This window comes from Ctenocephalides felis, unplaced genomic scaffold (assembly GCF_003426905.1).
Source record: "Ctenocephalides felis isolate EL2017-DRISC unplaced genomic scaffold, ASM342690v1 CF-g0.4_SCAFFOLD_03571, whole genome shotgun sequence".
NCBI classification, from domain to species: Eukaryota; Metazoa; Arthropoda; class Insecta; order Siphonaptera; family Pulicidae; genus Ctenocephalides; species Ctenocephalides felis.
In genome coordinates this window covers 6,087,909-6,111,087 of record NW_020539725.1, presented here as the reverse complement: position 1 = coordinate 6,111,087, position 23,179 = coordinate 6,087,909, and the positions used below count along the sequence as shown (strand labels likewise).

At 29.5% G+C, this 23,179-nt stretch overlaps 4 protein-coding genes and 1 non-coding gene across 5 annotated transcripts; 3 read left to right on the top strand and 2 right to left on the bottom strand.

The window, feature by feature from the left end:
* The first annotated feature begins 1,314 nt into the window (after positions 1-1,314).
* On the top strand, positions 1,315-14,147 carry LOC113385512 (ganglioside-induced differentiation-associated protein 1-like). The gene is made up of 5 exons (XM_026623366.1): positions 1,315-1,389; positions 4,783-4,978; positions 5,102-5,278; positions 8,459-8,659; positions 13,840-14,147. Exons 1-5 carry the CDS (start codon positions 1,315-1,317, stop codon positions 14,145-14,147), a joined length of 957 nt encoding a protein of 318 aa, XP_026479151.1.
* On the bottom strand, positions 12,102-12,220 carry LOC113387160. Its single transcript, XR_003368113.1, has one exon. It is a non-coding gene; the product is annotated as a 5S ribosomal RNA (ribosomal RNA).
* A 4,869-nt stretch (positions 14,148-19,016) lies between the features above and the next one.
* LOC113384406 (peptidyl-prolyl cis-trans isomerase E-like) lies at positions 19,017-20,491 on the bottom strand. The gene is made up of 3 exons (XM_026622119.1): positions 20,270-20,491; positions 19,442-20,001; positions 19,017-19,161 (listed from the first exon to the last, which is right to left on the bottom strand). Exons 1-3 carry the CDS (start codon positions 20,471-20,473, stop codon positions 19,017-19,019), a joined length of 909 nt encoding a protein of 302 aa, XP_026477904.1. The 5' UTR covers positions 20,474-20,491.
* Positions 20,492-20,832: 341 nt separating this feature from the next.
* Positions 20,833-21,523, top strand: LOC113387025 (DNA-directed RNA polymerase II subunit RPB11-like). Its single transcript, XM_026624784.1, has 4 exons — positions 20,833-20,968; positions 21,049-21,138; positions 21,223-21,400; positions 21,485-21,523. Exons 1-4 carry the CDS (start codon positions 20,916-20,918, stop codon positions 21,521-21,523), a joined length of 360 nt encoding a protein of 119 aa, XP_026480569.1. The 5' UTR covers positions 20,833-20,915.
* A 798-nt stretch (positions 21,524-22,321) lies between these two features.
* LOC113387024 (39S ribosomal protein L54, mitochondrial-like) lies at positions 22,322-23,169 on the top strand. Its single transcript, XM_026624783.1, has 3 exons — positions 22,322-22,457; positions 22,535-22,665; positions 22,941-23,169. Exons 1-3 carry the CDS (start codon positions 22,367-22,369, stop codon positions 23,100-23,102), a joined length of 384 nt encoding a protein of 127 aa, XP_026480568.1. The 5' UTR covers positions 22,322-22,366; the 3' UTR covers positions 23,103-23,169.
* Positions 23,170-23,179: the final 10 nt, after the last annotated feature.

Sequence of the window (23,179 nt, the reverse complement as noted above, 5' to 3'; positions counted from 1 at the left end):
GGCCAATTTTAAATTAAATTTGGACTTAAAACTTGTTGAAGTTCATCAAAAAAATATTTTAAACATAATAATATGTTTCTTAACATAATACATAAACATATAAAAAGAACAATCAACCGATATTTTGCTGTTGTTCAGTACATAAGAATCAAATTTCTGACTTAAAATGTATGAAAGTTTATCAAAAAATGATTTAAAAGTTTAATTTTTAATAACTGGACTTATACTAAATATTTGAACATTTTTAGAACAATCAACAAAATATATTAATTACAATAAAATGAAAAGTTAAAGAAACTACAGAATACAATTAAAAAAATAATAAAACTATAAATGGATTAATTGAATTTATTATATTAATTTTGTATTTTGTAGTTGTCTGAAGAAGGAGAATCAAATTGGGTCTTAAAACTGATGGAAATTATAATACGTTAATATAAAATAAACATAATTTCGATATATTTTTAACAACTGAATAGATAATGAATATTTAAAAATTCATAGAATAATCGATAATATTAACTACAATAATATAAAATGTTAATATGTCAATCGGTAACATGAATTTACACAAAAATATTTCTATTAATTTTATATTAAATTTTGTTGTTGTTCACTGAAGATGAGTCAAATTGGCACTTAAAACTTATGTAATTTTATCAAATAAATGTTTCAATTATAATCAATTTCATTTACAACAACTGGCTGTATAATAAATATTTAAAAATTGATAAAACAATCAACAAAAATATTAATTACAATAATATAAAATGTTAATAATATGTCAATGGGTAACATCATGCTCTATACTTGTATTTATGGGTACATAAACGTAAGTTTATACAAAATGTTTCATATTAATTTTATATTTTGTAATTGCCACCGAAGAAAAGTCAAATTTAATATCAAATTAAATTCCTAAAACTTATGGAAGCTTATTAAAAAAAAGGTTTTAAGAATAATTTTTTTTTGTCTCTTTAATAACTGGATGGTTGCCTGAAAAAATACATTATTGTTGCTAATTATTTTTCACCGTGTAAAAAATTATATATATATATATATATATTATAATTTTTATAGTTTATCAGAAGTTTTTTGGAGCACATAGGTGCACGTCCGAGGTTGTCTTGTTATTTTAAAATTTCCCCTGCCAGAGCCACTACAATAAATCTGTTTAAAACTAATACGCTTTTCCCGAAAACACACCTAACTTCAGTCTTCTTGCATCAATAAATCACTACTAATGACAATAGTATCAGTGAGTTTTGTTTCAAAATATTGACTGTTTTCCAAATTATTTGAATTAAATTCAACATGTCAGCGCAAGATCAACTATCCAGTGATGAATTGATACTATATCATCACAGATATAGTTATTATTCTCAAAAGGTAAAATGTAATTGATAAAAATTATCTTTGCAATTGTTATTGAACGGGATTTCATCATGTGATTTGTGGTCGTCACATGTTGAGGTGCGTAGAATGTGGGTTACCGCTCATTAGATGATGGTCATTACATATAGAGTACTATATTTATATTTATATTTATATTTGTATTAATGCCGATACATAATTAGTTTTGTTTAAATAAAAAAATACAATAATATAAACAATCTTAAGCCTAATAATAAAACTATGTTATAAAATTGCTAATAATTTAATTAAATAATTAAATTTTATAATAACATTACGAATTGTTTAGGATGTCATAAGACATGAAATAGAGTTTTCAGGAAAAAATATGGCCAAATTCATTTTTATTAACTTCCCGAAGGAGAAGTTTATGTTTTTTATTTATTTTATTAACTTCCCGAAGGAGAAGTTTATGTTTTCATCAAAAAATCCGATTCGCTAATTTTATGTTTTCTCGACGTTTCAAGCCATTCTGAATCGAATGAGACCAAATTTGGAAAAAGTATGTGTGTGTGTGTGTGTGTGTGTGTATGTGAACTGATTTTTTGCCGTAAATCGACGTTTTCTCCAAAACGGATGGACCGATTTCAAAAATTTAAAAGCCACTCGATGTATCGCAATGAGGACTATCGTTTCTGAGTTTTATGCGGCGATCGGCCGGGCCGTTTCTTTGTAAATTGCAGAAAAGATAAAAAATTTTCGTCCACGTTTTAGCCCGCAGTTCTGAATCGATTTTTGAAAATTCAAAAACCGTTCGAAAGATGTTGGTTGAGAATCGTGCTGATTAGTTTTTGGTAAAGATCGGCCGGGCAGTTTTCTTGTAATAAAGTGTTAAAAAAAATTACGACGATTTTTATTACTTTTTTGACGGTAGATACCATAGTCTTCTAGATCATACTAAAATATTCTGGCACCTACGATAACTCGTTTAGCTTTAAAAATTTGTCAAAGTTTGCAAAAATTGGTTTTTTGGCATTTGTCAAAAATTTTTTGGCATTTGTCAAAAATTTTTTGGCATTTGTCAAAATTAGAACTTTCATCGACGTTTGCTCAAAAACGCCTGAACCGATTTCAGAAATTTAAAAGCCATTTGATGTATTTCGGTAAGGACTATCGTTTGTCAGTTTTGTGCGACGATCTGCCAAACCGTTTCTTTATAATTTGAAAAAAAGTGTTAAACTTTTCGTCCACATTTAAGCTCATCCTACCGAACCGATTTTGAAAAATCCAGAACTGTTCGAAAGATATTAGTTGGGAATGGTACTGATTAATTTTAGGTGAAAATCTACCGAGCCGTTTTCTTGTAATTAACTGTTTGAAAAAAAAAAAATTTAAGCCGATTGTCATGGAACTTTTTTTGGCGATATACATCATGGTCTTATAGAACTTACTGTAATATTACGGCCTTACGACAAATAGTCGTAAATAATAAAAAATTCATCAAACTTTGCTAAACTTATTATCGTTTTTTTAAAGTAGGATTGATTGATTGAAGTATATTATTTACATTTTTTTTGATTAAGTCGATTATTTACACATATCGGGAAGTTCATGTAACTTGCCTCAAGGCTAAATACCAAACCAACTAGTTTTATTTTATACGCCTATGAGATAAATGAGATTAATATAATATATTTAATTTATTTCGTGTAAACTTGATTTTTTAACTTAATTTACTTTTTTATCTACTATTTTCTTATTGTTTACACCTTTTTCAGATTAAAGGCACAGATGGTTCTTTTAACCCCACCCACTGAAAAGTTTCATAAAAGTCATATATAAGAAAACCGTTGAATCTAACTTAAAAATAACAATACATCTATAACACATTTAAATAACGTAGTCTTAAAAATTATATTAAGGTTTCGTAAACTAAATACATATATTATAAACAACAAATCTCACAACCAAAAAACTAACAACGAAAAAAAATATTTTTGTTACGGATTTTCAAAATTTGCCATTTATCTCGCGATATCAACGACGTAAGAACTGAGGTGATAGCTTATCATACATCTTTTCCCTCTACTTTCAAATAGTTTTATTAAAGATTTTTTAACTTTACTTGCTTTTGAGATATCGGTCGTGAAATTTTTATCCTGCGGACCTTTAAGCACCTTTATACAGTCGTCAGCTGTACAGCGTCATAATGTGAGAAACTATAGCAGATTATTCATCCATTTTGAAGTATATTTTTGATTACACGTTATTGAAAATCGAACACTTAAATAATAAATTAAAATAAATAAATTAAATAATATATATAAATAATACATATGAATTTATTTTCTAAAAATCCAAATTGTCATTAATGTTTATATTTTGTATGACTATATGATATTTGAGAATGTTAATTAAGACCAGGTATTGCCATATAAAGTTTCATTAGAATCATCAAAAAAAAGTTTTTTTACACGGCTGACCAAAACTAATCAGGTTTTGTCAAAAACTAATCAGGGCAATTTATAATAAATTTTTAAAATAGATGTATGGTTTTTGATTAAAATGTGGACGCTTTTCTGCTTATTTTGGAAAAAACGGCTTAGCCAATTCCCAATTGCACCAAATAACTAACCAACGCGAGTACTTATCAAGTTTCATAAAAATGCTTTAAAATTTTTGGAATCGGTTTGGCCATATTGGAGAAAAAGTCGACGAAAGGTTAAAAATCGCTTCATATACGCATACACATACTTTTTCCAAATTTGGTCTCAATCAATTCAGAATGACTGTAAACGTCAAAATACATAAAACTAGCAAATCGTATTTTTCGCGAAAACAAACAAAGATAGTATAATTTAAGCTTGCCCATTATTCCAATCCAAATTAAAAATGGCTGTTAAGTGTTATAATTTTATTCAACAATTTTGCCAAAATCTTGAACCAATTTTGAAAAATAGGATGGTCCTCAAGAAATGTTAGTTCGGAATAATATTGATTAGTTTTTGTAATAATAGGCTGAGTCGTTTTTTCGCAACTAATCGTTCACGATTTTAATAAAATTATGCATATCTAGTGATAGTGTTCATGGTTCAAACGAATATCCTAAAATATTTTGATGCTACCATATACTTTAATTATAATAAATCGGTAAAGTTTCGGTAATAAATATTATTTTCGTAATCAAAAGTTGAAAATTTTATCGTCACAATTTTAAAAGCTGCTAAATATTATTATTCATTGAGAAGTCGATTATTTGTACATATCAGAAAGTTCATGTAACTTACCTTAAGACAAAATTTTAATTCGATGTTTTATTTTTAATATTATTGGAGTAAATAATCGTCTATATCTTTATTTGCACATTTTTAATAATAAAGTACATATATTTTAGCAATAATATACATTAACTATTATTCAATTAAACAGGTTCTTCTAGCCCTTCATGAAAAAGGGCTGCCATTTGTATCAAAACCTGTGGATATGGCTCGTGGTGATCAGTACAAACCATGGTTTTTAAAACTTAGTCCTAAAGGAGAAGTCCCGATTTTAGTTTATAAAGGACAAGTGACTTCTGGGTCAGTGAGAATTTTAAATCAGCTTGAAAATATTGGTGCAGGAAAAGGTAAAAAAATTGGAAAAGATCAAATATCAAAATACGACGTAGAATTTTTAAACGGTTCAATAATCATAATATCTGATGAAGATAACGTATAAGGGTAATTGATTTTATGCGATTGTATTTTAGATAAAATTCAAACTCTTTTACCAAAGGATTCAGAAGCATATGAAACAATTCAACATTTTCGCCATTTAATCGATTTAGTCCCAGTAGGAGCTGTGACTATGGCTTCCTTTTTACATAGAGATTATATTATAGACGCCAAACCTCCATTTAATGAGCGAGTGAGAGATTTACTTCTAAGTAAGTTTTGAGCATATTTTGATAACAAAATATATTTTTACTTAATAATTACATTATTATTATACATTGGAATAAGTTCATGCTAGACTTAGATGGTAAGAACAGTAAAGCAACATATATTAACATATTTTCATATTTCAATTAGATACTAAATTTTAAAAATAGATATCTTGCAAAACATGTACTTTATGCGTCCAGTCTATAAGAAATATGCATAATACCCGAAGGCAGGTCCAAGATGTGAAAGCAACCATCAATGATTTCCTGTCTCTTCCTCGCCTACCATTCCTATTAACAGTATTCCCCCTTTTTTATACATTTTTTTCAGAAAATTCTGCTTCCATGCTTCCTGATCTTGCGCTTCGGCTTTCAGTTCCCTGTATTTTCTCTTCTCGCGTAAGTCGTCAATCATCTGCATTCGTTTTTTTCCCATTCCTCTCAGTCTTTCTATTTTACCTTTGACTACGTCGTGTAGGAGGCACTCTTTTTACAGAATGGGTCCGATCCAGTTTCCTTTTCTTTTCAAGATCGTACTCAGTAGAGTCCTTCCTTTGTACTCTCTTATCAGAATTTCTTCATTCGATTTGTCCACTTAATCTTTCGTCTTTCGCATCGCATTTTAAAACACTCCAGGTATAGTTTATGTCGGTCTTCTTAGAATGCATGTCTCTGATCCTTACAGAGCTATGCTCCAGACATAACACTTTATTTCTCTCCAAAGTCGAGACTCAGTTTGCTCGCCAGTATGCATGTATACATTTATTATATGCATATATTACATAAGTCATTCATTTTGAAAGTTTAAAGTCCATTATCTTTAATTTAAAATGCTTAAATTAAAGCATTAAACAGCATAATTTTTTTTTGCGGTTTTACAAAATTAAAAATATACGTAAGATACATGGTTGACTCGCAATGTTAAATCGCATTTGAAGGGTTTAATTTTATACATCATATTGAAAAGTCGCTATTATTATGTCTATGATATTAGCTTTCTTGCCTTTATGGACTTTAGGTCACTTTGAATATAAAAATTTGTTCTGCTACAAAAAGATAGATCGCTTAAGTCCGTTAAATATAGCTTAAAAAAAAATAGTATAAATAATATATATATATATATATATATATATATATATATATTTAGATAATAAGTTCAAGAAGTGTCGGTATTTTAGTGATGTGATGCTTCTTATCCTTTTATATTATATAACGATGACAATACAAAATTCCTAAATTTTTTACGTCTACTCCGACGTGCCTATAAATAACGAATTTGAATGACTGTGTTCTCATCCATGATTGCTTAGTACAAAATTTTATATGGTTCATTTCTTAAAAATCGCATCCTGCATACTTGAGTTTCATTGTAAACTGTTTCTTTCAAGAAACTTTCTTTATTGAAACGTTTCTTTATTGATATAAAATTTTCTTGTCTCATTTTTTTGATATAAAAGTATTATATTTTTAACTTCCCGTAGGGCAAGTTATAGTAATCGCAAAAAAATCGAAAATGAAAATTTTTATATATCTTTACGTTTCAAAGGTTTCTGAACATTTTGGCATACCTTAGAAAAAATGGATGTATGTGTGTGTGTGTGTGTGTATGTATGTGCGGATACAAATTTTCGTCGACGATTTCGGGAACACGAATCAACCGATTTGAATAATTTAAAAAACATTCGATTCGTTTTGATAAGGAGACGTGCTGATTAGTTTTTGGCAAAGGTAGGTCTAGCCGTTCCGAAGATACGGGGCAAAAAGTGCCGAAAACGGTAACTCAGTTTTTAAGAGAACGGAGCGTCCGATTTGAATAATTCAAAAAACATTTTATTTGTATTGACTAAATGAAGAACTGTTCAAAATTTTGGAAAGGCAGGTCCAACAACTTTGGAGATATGGAGGAAAAAGTAAAAAAATGAGCCATTTGGCGGTCAAAAATGATCATTAGACATATGCACATCAAATTATCAGATATTTTATAGAGATTTTAACAATAAGTATAAATTTTGTTTACATTCCCATGGGTTCCGTACCAATGTTTACGCATTAGACGGCGATGCGGCGCTTACGCGCTTTGATATTTCGTCTTTATGCAGTGAAAGCAGTACGATTGCTTTGAAAAAACCTACAACATTTCCAAAATATGTCAAAATGAAGAAAACATTTTTCTTTTCAAAAAAAATTTGTTTTCAAAAAAAATAATTTTTTTTTTAAAGTAATTTTTTGTCAAATTTATAGTTTCTCAAAAATCAAATTTTTTCGAAGTAAATTTTTTTCAAAAATGTTAATTGTTTTTAAAAAAATAATAATTTTTGGTACGGGAAGTTCCAGCAATTTGCCTTAAGGCACGATGCCTTAATTGCCTCAAGACAGAATTCCACTTACAGCTACTCTACATTTTTAATTATAATAATTTTATAGCATATATAATAATTGTCTTTTTTACATTTCTACGCTTTATTACGCTAAAATCTCTGTCATTAGGAGAAAATGCATTCCCTGGTATTAAAAATCAAGAAATTTTGTTATTTTATTATTTTCCATGCATAAATATGCTACTAGAGTATACTTAAGTAATATATAATAAATATAATTTTCATTTATATCACTTCCGATCGCATCATAACATCTTTGACCTCGCGCCTGATAAGGGCTTAGGCTGGACAGAATCGTCAGGCATATTGCACATACCTTTTCAAAGTCGCTTAGACAAACACATATGTAAATTTTAACCTTATAGGACCAAGTTTTTTTTTTAATGCATATATATCTTCCTCATAAAAGCGAACCTTTAGACTCGCCTGGCAGGTACTTGTGCAGCTTGAAACCGTCTGGCAATCTGATTTTTAAAATTCTCTGTAAAAAATAAAATCGTATAAAAGCTCACGAGAACAAGTTCTATTTTGGTTTTTAGCATTTTCAAAAAACTGGTAGATGATGATGATGAACAAGACAAATCCAGACTATGGTTTTTGTACTTATTTTGCCAAAATATCTAGATGATTCAGTACTCTTGGTCTAATAAGAGCATCAAAACGAAATGACATTAATCTAGGTTAAATGTGATTGCAGATAATATCCTTAATTTTGAATAAATAATGTCTAGTACAATCAGTGATTAGATTATATTATAATTTAGCATTTATTAAATAATTGTTAAGAGAATATTGTGAATTATAGACGCTGCTCGTAATTCAAGCAGCGCCTTGCGAGAGCGCGCACGAAACGTGGATGAGCAGGAATCTTCCTTATTATTGAAAAAGGCAGAAGCGCAGGAGCGGATGAGAGCAAAATTAGGAACACCAGAACAATTCGAAGCACTTCTGAAACAAATTGATCTCGTACTGCAACAAATTGAACATCAACTTGCTGTTAACATAGGTTGGTTCATTTGATCAATAAATGTTTAATAAATATTTATTGCTCATAATTATCTACCTGTCACTTTTCATTATTAGTTCCATTCAAGGTATATACATAAATTTTCAACTAATAATAATAATAATACGTTTTCAATTGCATACATATAGCAATCTAAATATAATGTTATCGTCGGTTTGCTGTTGTCGAACTATATCAAAAAAAATCAAAAACATATATATTTCATTAAATATAGGTATGTACATTACATTTACCATGGATTTTTAACTTCCCGAAGGAGAAGTTTATGTTTTCATCAAAAAATCCGATTCGCTAATCTTATGTTTTCTCGACGTTTCAAGCCATTCTGAATTGAATGAGACCAAATTTGAAAAAAGTATGTGTGTGTGTGAAAAATTTTTCGTCCACGTTTTCGGAAAAAAGTGTTAAACTTTTCGTCCACAATTAAGCTCATACTACAGAATCGATTTTCACAAATCGAAAACTGTTCGAAAGATATTAGTTGGGAGCAATACTGATTAGTTTTAGGTGAAAATCTACCGAGCCGTTTTCTTGCAATTAACTGTTGAAAAAAAAATTTAAGTCGTTTTTTATGGAACTTTTTTTGGCGATATATATCATGGCCTTATAGGACTTACTGAAATATTACTGCCTTAGGACAGGTAGTTTAATTTTAAAAATTCATCAAAGTTTGAAAAAATGACTAGTTTTTTTTGACGTTTGTTAAAATTAAAATTAGACGATTTACTTAGTATAACGATAGAGTACTTGGTCTTACTGAACATACTAAACCATTAAAGTCCTACGGAAACTGGTTTAATTATAAAAATTATTGATTTGTGAAAATTTGCTTTTAGAAAATACTCCAAATTCCCGTGTTTGCGTTTTCAAATATCATAATTAAAATTCAAACATCAAATATCATAAATTAATTATTTTTTTTTGATTATGTCGATTATTTTAACATATCGGGAAGTTCATGTAACTTGCCTCAAGGCAAAATACCAATACCAACTAGTTTTTTTTTTTGAATATAATGTTATCGTCGGTTTGCTATTGTCGAACTATATCGAACTGAGTGAGAATTTGACTGGACGTCAGTATTTTTTTTTTATATACAGTGATATCCCGCATAACGTATACCTCGCATTATGGACTCTGTGCATGACGAAGTTTTTTTTCCGAGCGCGAACGTTCCACACAACAAACTTTGCTTCACACAACGTACTGAACCGTTATTATTCGTAGTAAAAAATATGCTACTGCTACTCAAATTAGTTTGATACCTTACCTTCGAGCAGCCTGTTGTCAGGAGGCTGTGGCAACGATTTTCACTTCGAAATATAGATAGCAATATGTTTTCCTTACCCGGCATTGCTGCACTAAAAAAAGACCTATTAGATAAATTTTAGAAATAAAATCATCAAATATGGATAGATTGACCATCGGGTAATCATCTAAAAATACAAAAAAAGAAGAAGTTTCAGTCCAACATCTTACAGGACGTAAGGGGGTCTTCTTATGTGATGGGTTGAAAAAATCGATTTTTTTTCATGAATTGCTCCTTTGACATGTCTAGAATACGGAAGTAAAGCGATTTTAGAAAATTCGAAGTCGTTTTAAAGATACAGCAGGTAAAAGAAAGAGCGGTTCGGAGCGCTGAGTTGGCAGTTGAAACGCGTTTTTCTCAAAACTGTGTTTTTCAAACTTTCCTCCATTGTATCTCAGAAACGGCTGGACCGAATTACTTGAAATTTACAGGGCACACTCAATATATTTAAACGCATGGAATGAACTATTATCAATCGAAAATTTTTAAAACTTCGATTTTTTTATAGCAAAAAACAAAAAAAAAAACGCCTAATTTGCAACTTTTATTTCAAATGTCTATCAAAAATTCAATTTTTTTCATATTTATTTGATTATAGGTCATTTCGTGCTTTTAAGCCTACAAATTAAAACGCCCTTTATTTTTTTTTCGGATAAGCCGATCAGCCGGAATCGTGGAGGAAGTGGGAGCTCTTTTTTTCGAGGCGGGGGTGTTCAGAGCGCTGTAACTCTAGTTTGACTGAATATTTTTAGCTGAAATTTTATATTTATACTGTCCAAATATGTGTTAATAAATGATAAAAAACTTGAAGCTCTAAATATTTACTGGTCGTAGAAAAAAACTCCTAAAATATCCCTAAAAAACAGGTCGTCACATAGAGGAAGATCCCCGTAAGGTTCTGATTGCTGTTGAGAGAGTAAATGAAAAAAAAAATAGTTCAAAAGAGACCTTTAAAATTTTTGTTCCCCCTGTCAATACATACTTGTTGCAGAAAAAGATTACACTTAAATTATCTCGTTATTGGGTAATTTACATTTATACCTCAAAGGTCTCGAAAAATTTTTAGAAGTGGATGATCAAAAAACCGAGGTAAAAAACAGTCAACTTTTTCTATTCAACGATTTTTATTGCATAAAGTCCATAAGAAATTTTTGGTCAAATGAAAAGAAGTGCAAGAATTCGTAAATGTTTACTTTTTAAACGTGACTGATGCTAAGAAAATCATAAATTTGCACAATGATGAGCTTACCTATCATTTGCAGTAGGTCTTAAAGAAGAGAATAAAAGAAACAGCTTTCGACAGTTTTTTTAAAAATTCAGAAGGTAAAAGGGTAAAACAGGAAGCAGTACCATTCTGATAATAACTTATTTCGTTAATTAGTAATTTATTTTTGTAAATGTCTTAGTTATGGTAAAATATTTCTTAATTTATATGACCATATTTTAATCTACGCTTTATATGGAATAACGCTTTTTGCATAACGAACTTTCTCCCGGAACAAATTAAGTACGTTATGCGAGATATTATTAATGTATAGAAATTTTTACACATGTTCTGAAATGGACATTAAGTAAAACTGTAGGAAAAAAAGACTTTAAAAATACAAAATCTTCTGACCATTCATCAAACCAAACCTTCATACCTTCATAGTTCACACCATGAATTCCAGACTGGTAATGTGTAGTTTTTTTTTGCGAATGGGTTAGCATGATCCTCGAGGCGGCTTTGCAATTGTCTGATTGTGTTAAATGGTTTATTGTGTTAATGTCGGCGTCTTTATGTATTAACCAATTCTGCACATGCTTTGGGGCATTCAAAATTCCTTAGTAATATATTAACTAAAAGTAATGTATTAACTTCCCGTAGGGTATGTTGTAGTATTCGCAAAAAAATCGAAAATGAATTTTTTTATATATCTTTACGTTTCAAAAGTTTTTGAACATTCTGGCATACCTTAGAAAAAAATAGATGTATGTGTCTGTGTGTGTGTGTGTGCGGATACAAATTTTCAATGATTTTGGGAACACCGATCAACCGATTTGAATAATTCGAATAACATTCGATTCGTATTGATAAGAAGACGTGCTGATTAGTTTTTAAATAAGGCAAAAAGTCAACGATACATGGTGTTCCCAAGCGGTCTCCCATCTAAGTACTACCCACGCCCGATGTTGCTTGACTTCGGTGATCGGACGAGAACCGGTATATTCAACATGGTATGATCGTTGACGACAAGTGAAAAGTGAAAATCAGATATAAGTATGAACTTCTAAACGTAACCAGCTTGTCGTTATTCTAATCCGTGACGTAGGTAGTGTCTATTCATACTAAATAACTTAAATATATTTTAAATAATTTGATATTAAAGGATACAATAAAAATCATTTTTAACTTCCTGTAGGGTAAGTTATAGTAATCGCAAAAAAATCGAAAATAAAAATTTTTATATATCTTCACGTTTTAAAACCTTCTGAACATTTTGGCATACCTTATATTAGAAAAAATGGATGTATGTGTGCGTGTGTGCGTGTGTTTGGATACAAATTTTCGTCGACGATTTCGAGAACACCGATTTCGATAATTTAAAAAACATTCGATTCGTACTGATAAGGAGACGTGCTGATTAGTTTTTGGTGGAGGCAGGTCTAGCCGTTCCGAAGATACAGGTCAAAAAGTGAAAAAAAAGGTAACACGGTTTTTAAGAGAACGGAGCGTCCTATTTTAAAAATTCAAAAAACATTTTACTTGTATTGACAAGATAAAGAATTGATCGAATTGAATTTTTATAAAGACAGGTCTAGCGGTTTCGGAGATCTAATGAAAAAAGTAAAACAAAAAGCCATTTGGCGTTCCAAAATGATTATTTCAAAGCAATCGAAACGCGTAAGCGTGCATCGCAGTCTAACCAATAAACATTGGTACGTAACCTTTAGAAATGTAAACAAAATTCATACTTATTAATAAAATTTCTATAAAATATCTGATAATTTGATATGCTTATATCTAATGATCATTTTCGACTGCCAAATGGCCTTTTTTCTTTTTTCATTCGATTTGTGAAACCGCTAGACCTGCCTTTGCAAAAATTTAAACGGTACTTCATTTTGTCAATACAAATAAAATGTTTTTTGAACTAATCAAATCGGACGCTTCATTCTCTCAAAACCTGAATTAACGTTTTTAGATCTTTTTGCCGCGTATCTTCGAAACGGCTAGACCTGCCAGAAACTAATCAGTACGTCTCCTTATCAATACGAATCAAATGTTTTTTGAATTATTCAAATCGGTTAATCAGTGTTCCCGAAATCGTCGACGAAAATTTGTATCTGCACCCACACATATACAATCATTTTTTCTAATAATAAGGTATACCAAAGTTATAAATCATTCATATTTTTTTAATTTCTGAAACGTAAAGATATACAAAAAATATTTTTGATTTACTATAACTTACTCTACGGAAAGTTAATAATAGCAAAAATTCAATTTTAACCTATAAAAACTTTTCAAAAATCAGAGACAAAATACTAGAGAACATCGTGCGAGCTCTTACATCTTATTAGTAAAAATTTGCAAAATTCTCAGAGAAACTTTATGCAGTAACTTTTAAGTTATAAATTAATTTATCTTTTTCTTTGTAATTGTATATCAAATCTTGTTTACAAAAATGGATACGATTAAATGGTGTTCGAGAAAGTGCCAAAAAGCTGTTTTCTCGAGATCGTTTTTTTATTGAAAAGTCAGAAATTGAGTTCACTTGAATATTATAATTAGATTTTCTGCTATGAAGTTTAATATCATTACACTTGATGTTTTAAAGATGAATTTGATATTTCAATTACTATTTAGGTATAAATGAATTGCTGTGTAGCAAAACTTTCACTCTGGCTGATGTTAGTTTAACGATACTGCTGCACCGTCTGGACGCATTAGGATTGGGGCATAGATTCTGGTCAACAGATTTGAAGCCAAATTTAAACGCCTATTATCAGAAGGTTCAATCTCGCGAAGGATTTAAAAGAACTGTTCCAGATATGAAGTATCATCTATCAGCAGTTGCGCACAATGCTCCCACGTATATGTTGGCAGGCTTTGGAGTATCCGTTACTGCGCTTGCAGTTCTCACCAGTCTGTCGGTTTACAAAGTGATGCAATGATTTAAATGATCATTAGAAATATTTTTACTGTTTCTTGACAAATATTTATTATTAAATTTAATTATTCGATTAAATCTATATGCCAAATGCCAAATTTTTAAATTGAGTTAAAATATTTGATGTATAAGACAGAATGGTTATGAAGAGGCATTTATTTTACTTTTAAAATTGCAATTGTATTAGAAACAGAACAATACATAAAAAATAGAAAATAGTATTTTTGTGAAACCCAATATTTAACCTAGTGTAATATGTACCTTTTTGACGTTGAAACATATTTGAAATAAATAGGCCGTTCATCGAATTAAAAAAGAACGAAAGAACATTTTTTTATTGATTATACGTTTCGGCACTTGATGTTTGTTATCATTCAGCAAATCAAACCAGAACAAAAACAAAAACTTAAAACACTAAATAGTAATTTAAAACAACTATTTTTAAAACTTTAATAGAAAGCACATAACTATAATAATTTAAACCAGAACATAAAAAAGTAGAAATAATGCCTCATATGCAAGAAGATGCTTAATTGCTTATCCATTGACAATCAAAATAGATGTCAACCGAACTAGAACCATCGGAATAAATAAGCCATTTTGTACACTCTGACTCCCCATTTCTCATTTTTCTCTATTATAATAGGTATCAATTTTTTTAACAGAACTCGCAGTTTTCTTAACGTCCCATTCAGCTGGTTCTTCTTAATTTTGGCTGTTGGCTGGCTATACAATTTCTTCCCTTCACGTTCAAATATTGTTGTTAAAACTTTTTTAACTCTACTTGTTTTTGATATATCGGTGATGGCCCTTTTTTCCTGCAAGACCTTTTAGTGCGCTACCCTATATGAGGTCTGGAGCATCTCGTGAATCTTATTCAAACCAACACGATAAACCACACATCGATATACGAAATTATGGTGGAATTTTATTGCTAACATCAAAGAAAAATGTTCTTGGAAATTACGATTAGATTATGTTTATTTATCCATGGATTAGACACAGTGGTGTTGTCAAGCCAGAACATCGTTTCGGCACTTCCGTTTTGGACCGGAACGTGTTCCGGCAAAAATAAATTTTAAAAAAACCGTACGGTCCTCATCTCTAGCGTAGTTCATTGCCATACCCAAATGGACCTACGGCTTATGCTGATAGTTTTTATTATACATTAATGTACAAACAAATTTAATGAACTGAAATTTCCAGATGGTGGTTTCCATGGAAAATTTCCAATATTGCAGTATTGGAAGATATTTTAAACTTTATTAGTTTATTGTTTTAGTGATGCCAAACAAATGGCGATAAAAACGTGCAGATTTTCATCTGAAATGTATAGGTTCTGGTTCTGCTCCAGAGGATGTCGATCCACACTTCTGGTCTGATCGTCTGCCTCGTAGATTATCAATAGAGCGATTAAGCGACCACTGGTAGATCCGTTGTCCCAATTGTCGTATCCAAAGGAGTGCCTTGGGTCGAGCAGTAGATGTTAATTTAAATTGCTGGTTAAAGTAATGTCTTTTCGGAGTTGTGAGTTCTTCAACTTAGGTATTATCTGAAAGATGCTTCTTCTATTTTACACTAACAAAATGAAAGGTCCAACTTTAATGACTTTGCAGTTTATTCTTCCTTCTTGTTACAAGTTTTCAGACTGACGGAATCTCCGCCTATTTCTATCATAAGACCTCTATATCTTATTGTTACTCTGATGTTACTTTCTGATACGCTGATTTTCTCCAAGCTACATCTTGTTGCTCTGATGTTACTTTTTGACTCTCCAACTTGTATGGACGATCTATACTCTATTTATTATAGATAGCGGCGTGACATATGTGCGCATTCGCGCTTTGACCGTGTACTTTGATTGTTTATTAAAGTCGCACGAAATGCATTATTACTAGGCTTGCACCGAATATTCGGTTACTATTTGGTAAACGGCATATTTGGCACTTTTTTTAATATTCGGTCGAATATCGAATAGATAAAATCAAAGGCGCCGCCGTCGCTCAGCGACAAGATTGTTGGTGATTTATCGTTCATGCGATAAAGAGCTCGCGATGGATCTGTATATTTACATAATATGAAGAAATGATTTCGTTATTGCATATAGAATAATTTAAACTTTTGAGATTATAAATGAACACTATTTTATTGTTACATATTTATATTATTCAATATGAATCATTCAATGGTTACACACATGTGCTAAAACTGGCTCTTTATCGCAAAATATACAAACAATATTTTTGATCATTTTTTATTTATTTCATAATGATTAGCATCCATAAGAAATAATATTGAGTTTATAAAAGAAAATATTAAGTATTTATGAAAGAAATAATTCGAAATACATTTATATATAAGTGATAAGTATCGCCTTTTTAATGATTTTACCATTTATTTCTTTATCACATGTGGTATTCAAGTGTTCGGTATTCGGCCGACTAGTGTAAATGGTGCCAAATTTTCTAAATAGCAAAGAGTAGGCGAATAGTACTATTCGCCACTATATAGTGGTTGCAAGTCTAGGCATAAAACTTAAATAAACATGTAGCGCGCTAGTAATATATCAATTAATTGATATATTAGTAATTACTAATAGCAATTACATTAATACAAGCAATATTAGGAGCAAGAACCTGCCGAATATTCGGTATTCGGCATTTTGCCGAATATACTATTCGTTGCAAGTCTAATTATTACACAATAGTGCATTACAGGGAAATTCCCATTTTTGCAGTTTCCACATGCCCCACCCTTAGTGTAAGAATTTAAGAATTAAAAAAGAGACATGAGCTAAAAAAACATTGCCTTCAGGGGTTATCAGACAAAATTACCTTGAGATTTTTTATGTTTGATGTGAGTTGGCAGCAGATTGTGGTTTCCAGTATTGCAAACCTCTTCGATGTATTACAATGAATTAATATATGTTCAAATGTTTATAATAAGGAAAAACATATTTTGTGAAACAATCATTTAATCTGAATGAGATTTAGATAAATGCATCTTAAAGTTAACTTTATTTAGCTTAACACGAATCCACGAATCGACGTAGATTTCGTCATGATTTCGTATTATGGTGCGCCTGTTAATTTCTAAAAAGCTTAGCTCGTGAGGCTATCGGGGTACAGTTGACAACAAAAACATGCGTTCAAATTTTAAAGTATTATGTGGTATTATGCTAGAAGCAATTCTATTAATATAAATAACAATGAAAGTGACATATTATAAATTGTGATGTTGTACTTCTTGATATATATGAAACTGACAAATGACGTGCGCAATGTGTGGGATGTTCATTTGTTTTTCAATTTGATTGTTTTGTGAAATGTGATGTTCAGATGTTTATTGCAATATTTTCAATGTGATTTATTTTAGAACTAATAATGAAAGTCAAGTGTTTATTCACAACATGGAGCACATTGTAATCAAACGCAAGAAATTAACTAAAAAAAAGCCGCAGAATGGAAAAAGTGACCAACGATCAAAAAGGAAGCAGCATAAAAGTGCTTTTGAAAACCAAATCGTAAAATTTGGAATGAATCGAATTCATAATCCAAGTAAAATACAAACCGTTCATAAAAGAAAATCAATGATAAATGATAAAGAGAGATTAACTACAAATCAAGGTATATATGCGAAAAGTATATTTAGTAAAATTGCCCGTAAACATGATTTTAAATATGAAGAATTCAAAGGACGCATAAATTGCGACCTGCAAAAGATCTTGAAAGACAATTTTGTCAAAGAAACATCCCATCGCAAACATGACGATCTTCCAATAAAATATGATTTATCAACCATTGTGAGTGAGCAAGGAATTGAGAGTTGTAAGAGTCCGAATGCTATTTGTGGAATAACATATAATGATGTTGAATCAGTTCAAAGTATAAAGAATGTTGATGTTGAACCTAAAATTATGCTGCGTAGAAAACGAATGAAGGATATTGCATCATTATCCACCTTTAACCAAAATAATGTTATTGAAAAAACATTATTTCATGAAAATCCTATATGCACAACTTTTTTTTATTTATGCAACCCAAAAAGAAATAATAGGAATAAGAAGTCATCGTTTGGTTCAGATATAAATGTTCGATTTAAATTTTATCTTGATGGTATAATAAACACAGTAAGTGACCAATGCAAAAAATTAAACATTACAGTTTTAAGCGACACAATATCAACATTAAAAAATATTTATACACAAAGTCACTACTCAAGAGAAAGGCACCACAAATTAATTTTTGATTTTGATAGTGTACCGTCAATAAATAAAAAATTGAAAATCAAAGAAAAAAATTTGACCCAAATGAATTTACAGTTGATACAATCACATGTATGAACCCATTAAATATGTTTTTATCTGAGAAAGAAAAAAATAATAAATATATGCATAAAGATAAGCAGTACAGTACCAGGAATTTTGAACCTAACATGCGGAGTAATTTATATAACTTTGATCATTATTCTTCAACTAATTATGGATTTGATTATTTTGAAGGAATTTCTAGGAGAAAACAAGTTACAAAATCTAAATTTTGTTTTGAGACTCCAGAATATCAATATCAGAAGATGAATTTATGATTTTGCGGACTTACTACTGAAAAGTTTAAAATAAATATGATTTATTATATGAACATTAACATACAAATAGTGAAATGGTGTCTTTTAATCTGTAGATACAGGTAGGTTGAAAACGTTGTTATGTTTAGCATTTTGTTATCAAAGAAATATTTTAGTTTGTGAACATTTGAACATAAATAAATAAAGATTTGTGTGAACTAATACATTTTATTTAAAATCAATCTTGTGTGATATATATATATATATATATATATATATATATATATATTGCAAGTATATATATAAAATATTATTTAAGTTCTCCGCAATTCACTATTTTAACTTTCTGATTAGGAGTACCAGATTTGGTTCCACACCTTTCCATTTTTTTTATGATGTCCATACCACTAATGACTTGACCAAATACGACATGTTTCCCATCTAACCATTCAGTCCTGCAAATGTACAATTAAAATGAGTTATTTATATTCAATATTACTAAGAAATATAAAAAATAGTGTTTTGTCATATAAAAAAACTATGTAAAAATTGATAATGAAATAAAATTTATAAGTTACACTGTTAATTATAAAGAAATGAATCAATCAATTTTTACATAAGACTATGTGTAATGAAATTTTAAAAAAGGAACTGTTATTTTTTAAACTTGCATTGTAAAATGTTCGGAATACCTAAAAGAATCAAAACAAATTTATTTTGAATAATATTGCTTACTTTTCAGTGCATATGAAAAATTGGCTTCCATTTGTGTTAGGCCCTGAGTTGGCCATAGACATTATTCCTGGGCCAGTGTGTTTAAGTGTGAAATTCTCATCAGCAAATTTTCGTCCATATATTGATTTTCCACCAGTACCATTATGATTTGTAAAATCACCTCCTTGGCACATAAATTCTGGTATAATTCTATGAAACACACTTCCTGCATAACCAAATCCCTGCTCACCAGTGCATAAACATCTGAAATTCTCAGCAGTTTTTGGAACAATATCTGCTCTAAGCAATATGATAATTCTTCCTACATTTTGATTGCCTATTTCAATTTCCAAATAAACTTGTGGATTTTTCTTTGCTTGTTCTTCTGGTTGGACATCATTATTAGTCTTTGATCCTGTTTCTGCTTCGGCTTCTGGTTTATCATCATTGTTCAATGTAGCCCCGGCATGTCTTTGAAGCCATGAGTCTTCTGACCATACTGGACGAGTACTACCTTCTTTTATTCGCTGGGGTTTTGCTAAGTTTACTCTTATTGTTCGACCAAATAATTCAGCATCATTCTACAATTGAATAAAACATTCAAGAACACAAAATAAATAAATAAATTATTTTCTACCTCAAATTTTCATTACTATTAAATTTCATTCGCTGAAGTATTAAAAGTTCCATAGCTTCATTTAAAAACAATATATAATGATATATATTTATATAAAATAGCAATAAAATTGTGTTACATGTAAAAGTGTGCACATACTTATGCATTATATTTATTTATATCTTGATGTAAATATAGTAAGATAGATTTATTAAATTTGAACTTATCATTACCATATTGTCTATAGCAGCTGCAGCATCTTCGGGGCTTTCAAATTCAATGAAAGCAAAACCTCTATGCTTTTCACTTTCATAATCGATTGGCATTTGAATATCAACTAAGTCACCAAATGGAATGAAAGCAGCATTTAGAACTTTTTCATCAACTTCTTCTGCTAAGCCTCCCACATAAATCGTCCTTTTAGCGTTTGAGGTCATAATATTAAAGTATGAACATACAATTCTATTTTTATGTCCAAATATTATTTGATTTTATTATATGTTAAATAATATTAAATGTATTATTTTTATTAACTAACTTAATTTACATACATATGGTTATCACTTCATTTTCATTTTTCGCATCTTTCACGTACAAATTCATTTTTATAGTTCGCCAAAAAAATGTTGTTTTTGTGCATATAACCTATAACTTTCATTTGGAATGAGCGCTGTGACACTCAATGCTGCCAACAAAAAATTGCTTTGGTACCACTGTTTACATTTCATTATATTCAGGAAGTCCTGTCTGTCACATCTATTTATTCTATTTTTTTATCTATGGTCGATATATGTCAAGCAATTATGTGAGGTTATGCATATGAAAAAGTGAATAAACCTTATTTCTTGTTTTTGAAGATATAAATTTATATTATTCAAAATGAATGCGCCCCCAACTTTCGAATCCTTTCTCTTATTCGAAGGCGAGAAAAAGTAAATGACGATATTTCAATAAGTTGTAGAAAAATAACCAAAGTACGAGAAATTATTATTTTTTTACTTTACAATTTCAGAGTAATTCGAGAACAAGACACAAAAGTGCCTAATGCAGCTATTTTTACGGTCAATAAAGAAGATCATACCTTAGGAAATATGATTAGAGAGTATGAATATTTAATGTTTTTTTTTATTTTTTCACATTATTAATTTTTATTAATATAGTTATATTATATTCTATTGGTTTTTAGTCAATTATTGAAAGATCCTGATGTATTGTTTGCTGGATACAAAGTACCTCACCCCTTGGAACACAAATTTGTTTTGAGAATCCAAACTACTTCACTTCTGACTTCTCCGCAAAAAGCTTTCATGAGCGCCATCACAGATTTGATAGCAGAATTGTCTTTATTTGAGGAAAGATTTAAGGTGATCTATATTTTTAATAAACCTATTTGTTGAATAATTATTAAATGATAAAGTGAATATAATATGAACTTTTTCTATTTGCAGGAAGCAATTAAAGAAAAAAAGGAACATTTAGGAGAATAAGTTTTTTTAGATGTAGTATATTATCCAGTTTTTTCTATGTATAATTAATATTTTGTACTCATACTATAAATAAGTAATATGTGAATGAATTTTATTTAATCAATTTTATACACATTTTCAACCCGAGGGAATGTTCAATTTATACATTATAGGATTATATTTGATTAATGAACTATGTTGATATAGAAAAATTATGTCTATAATTTGAAGATCTAAATACATTTCTGAACTGTACTTTGTCATTAGTTCAGTGAGTTTAGCGTTAATTATTCCTTACTGTTATAATTGAGTTTTTTTAGAGAGTATTTTTTTCTTGTTTCACATTTTATTGCTGTTTTGGTTGAAAAATTATATGAATAATGAGTGAATGGCATTACTACAAAGAAATTAAATAAATATTGCTACTTTAAATTGACAATGAATTTGCTTCTTAGAATATGAATTCAATAATTAATTAATGTGTGGCATGGATTAATTGATAATGTACAACTTGTAGCATAAATTTTAAATTTTATCATCACAAGCTATGCAACTTGTTGAGACGAGTGTTAATTAATGTCTCTTAATAAAAAATTAATTTGAAACATTTTTAAACCAAAAATACAAATATTGCAAAAATTTTCATAACAACGAACAGCACAAATTTTTTGAGCGCGTAACAATTTTCTATGTTGGTCACATTTTAAATAGTTTTTTGTGTATTGTTAGCATTGAAATCATGCAATGTGTCAAATAACTGATCTTCAAGTTAATACTTTTTGTAGGTTATTTTAAATAATACATTGGTATTTTTTGCGTATACTAATTTTAAACTGATTCGCGTACAAAAGCGTAGTTTCAAATATGTATGCCAGAACGTTTAATGGATTTCTTCAAATCAAAAAGCTATTTGTCACTTCAATTGATATATCTAGAAACTATGCCAAACCCGCAGGTATTTTTTGGAATTATCGTATTATCCAATCTGGAAAAACTGTATTTGCTTTATAAGTTGATTTGAAAAAATTTCAGTCGTGGTTGCCAAGAAAAAAAAATCTGGACCCATTGTGGAGAAAAAAGTTTTACCAGTAGAAACGGATATCAATAGGTTACTCACATATGTTTGTGGAAGTAACATTATGAAAGAAGGAGAAGATGTAAAGGTAATCTATTAATAATTTTACTTTATCTCAATTTTAATCTTAGTTTATTGAACATAACATCACTAATTGAACTACCATATGAATACTTAATTGTGTTTATTAACAGAATTGACTTTATTCTTTTTTGCCTAAAGTGATGAATGACACAATACTATATCCTTAAAATTATAATAAATTTAATTATACATAATATTCATATATAATACTTACATCCTAAAAGTTAGATTCCCATCTTATATAATAAAAACTTGCAAATAATTTTATAAAAAATGCAGATAAAACCTGATAATGAGTATCCTGATTGGCTATGGAATATTCATATAGGACCTCCTCTTACTTTAGAACAATTAGATCCAGAGTCAAAAAAATATTGGCTGAAAGTAAGGAAGATGGGTTTGAAGCGAAATAATCAACTTTCTAAAGTTAAGAAATTCTAATTTAGATTTAATGTAGTTAGACCATAATCAAATTGAAGTCATTAGATGTAACTTTAATATCAGATCATTTTTATCAG

Bases quoted from the DNA above. Each gene is read 5' to 3' on its own strand.
- LOC113384406 (XM_026622119.1), bottom strand. From the start codon at position 20,473: ATGACCTCAAACGCTAAAAGGACGATTTATGTGGGAGGCTTAGCAGAA. The intron at 20,002-20,269 runs GTAATGATAAGT...ATTCAATTGTAG, and splicing joins CAGCTGCTATAGACAATATG to AATGATGCTGAATTATTTGG. The intron at 19,162-19,441 runs GTAAGCAATATT...GTACATTTGCAG, and splicing joins TTTTTCATATGCACTGAAAA to GACTGAATGGTTAGATGGGA.
- LOC113387024 (XM_026624783.1), top strand. From the start codon at position 22,367: ATGTATGCCAGAACGTTTAATGGATTTCTTCAAATCAAAAAGCTATTT. The intron at 22,458-22,534 runs GTATTTTTTGGA...AAAAAATTTCAG, and splicing joins AAACTATGCCAAACCCGCAG to TCGTGGTTGCCAAGAAAAAA. The intron at 22,666-22,940 runs GTAATCTATTAA...TAAAAAATGCAG, and splicing joins AAGAAGGAGAAGATGTAAAG to ATAAAACCTGATAATGAGTA.
- LOC113385512 (XM_026623366.1), top strand. From the start codon at position 1,315: ATGTCAGCGCAAGATCAACTATCCAGTGATGAATTGATACTATATCAT. The intron at 4,979-5,101 runs GTAAAAAAATTG...ATTGTATTTTAG, and splicing joins AAATATTGGTGCAGGAAAAG to ATAAAATTCAAACTCTTTTA. The intron at 8,660-13,839 runs GTTGGTTCATTT...ATTACTATTTAG, and splicing joins TCAACTTGCTGTTAACATAG to GTATAAATGAATTGCTGTGT.
- LOC113387025 (XM_026624784.1), top strand. From the start codon at position 20,916: ATGAATGCGCCCCCAACTTTCGAATCCTTTCTCTTATTCGAAGGCGAG. The intron at 20,969-21,048 runs GTAAATGACGAT...TTACAATTTCAG, and splicing joins TTATTCGAAGGCGAGAAAAA to AGTAATTCGAGAACAAGACA. The intron at 21,139-21,222 runs GTATGAATATTT...ATTGGTTTTTAG, and splicing joins TTAGGAAATATGATTAGAGA to TCAATTATTGAAAGATCCTG.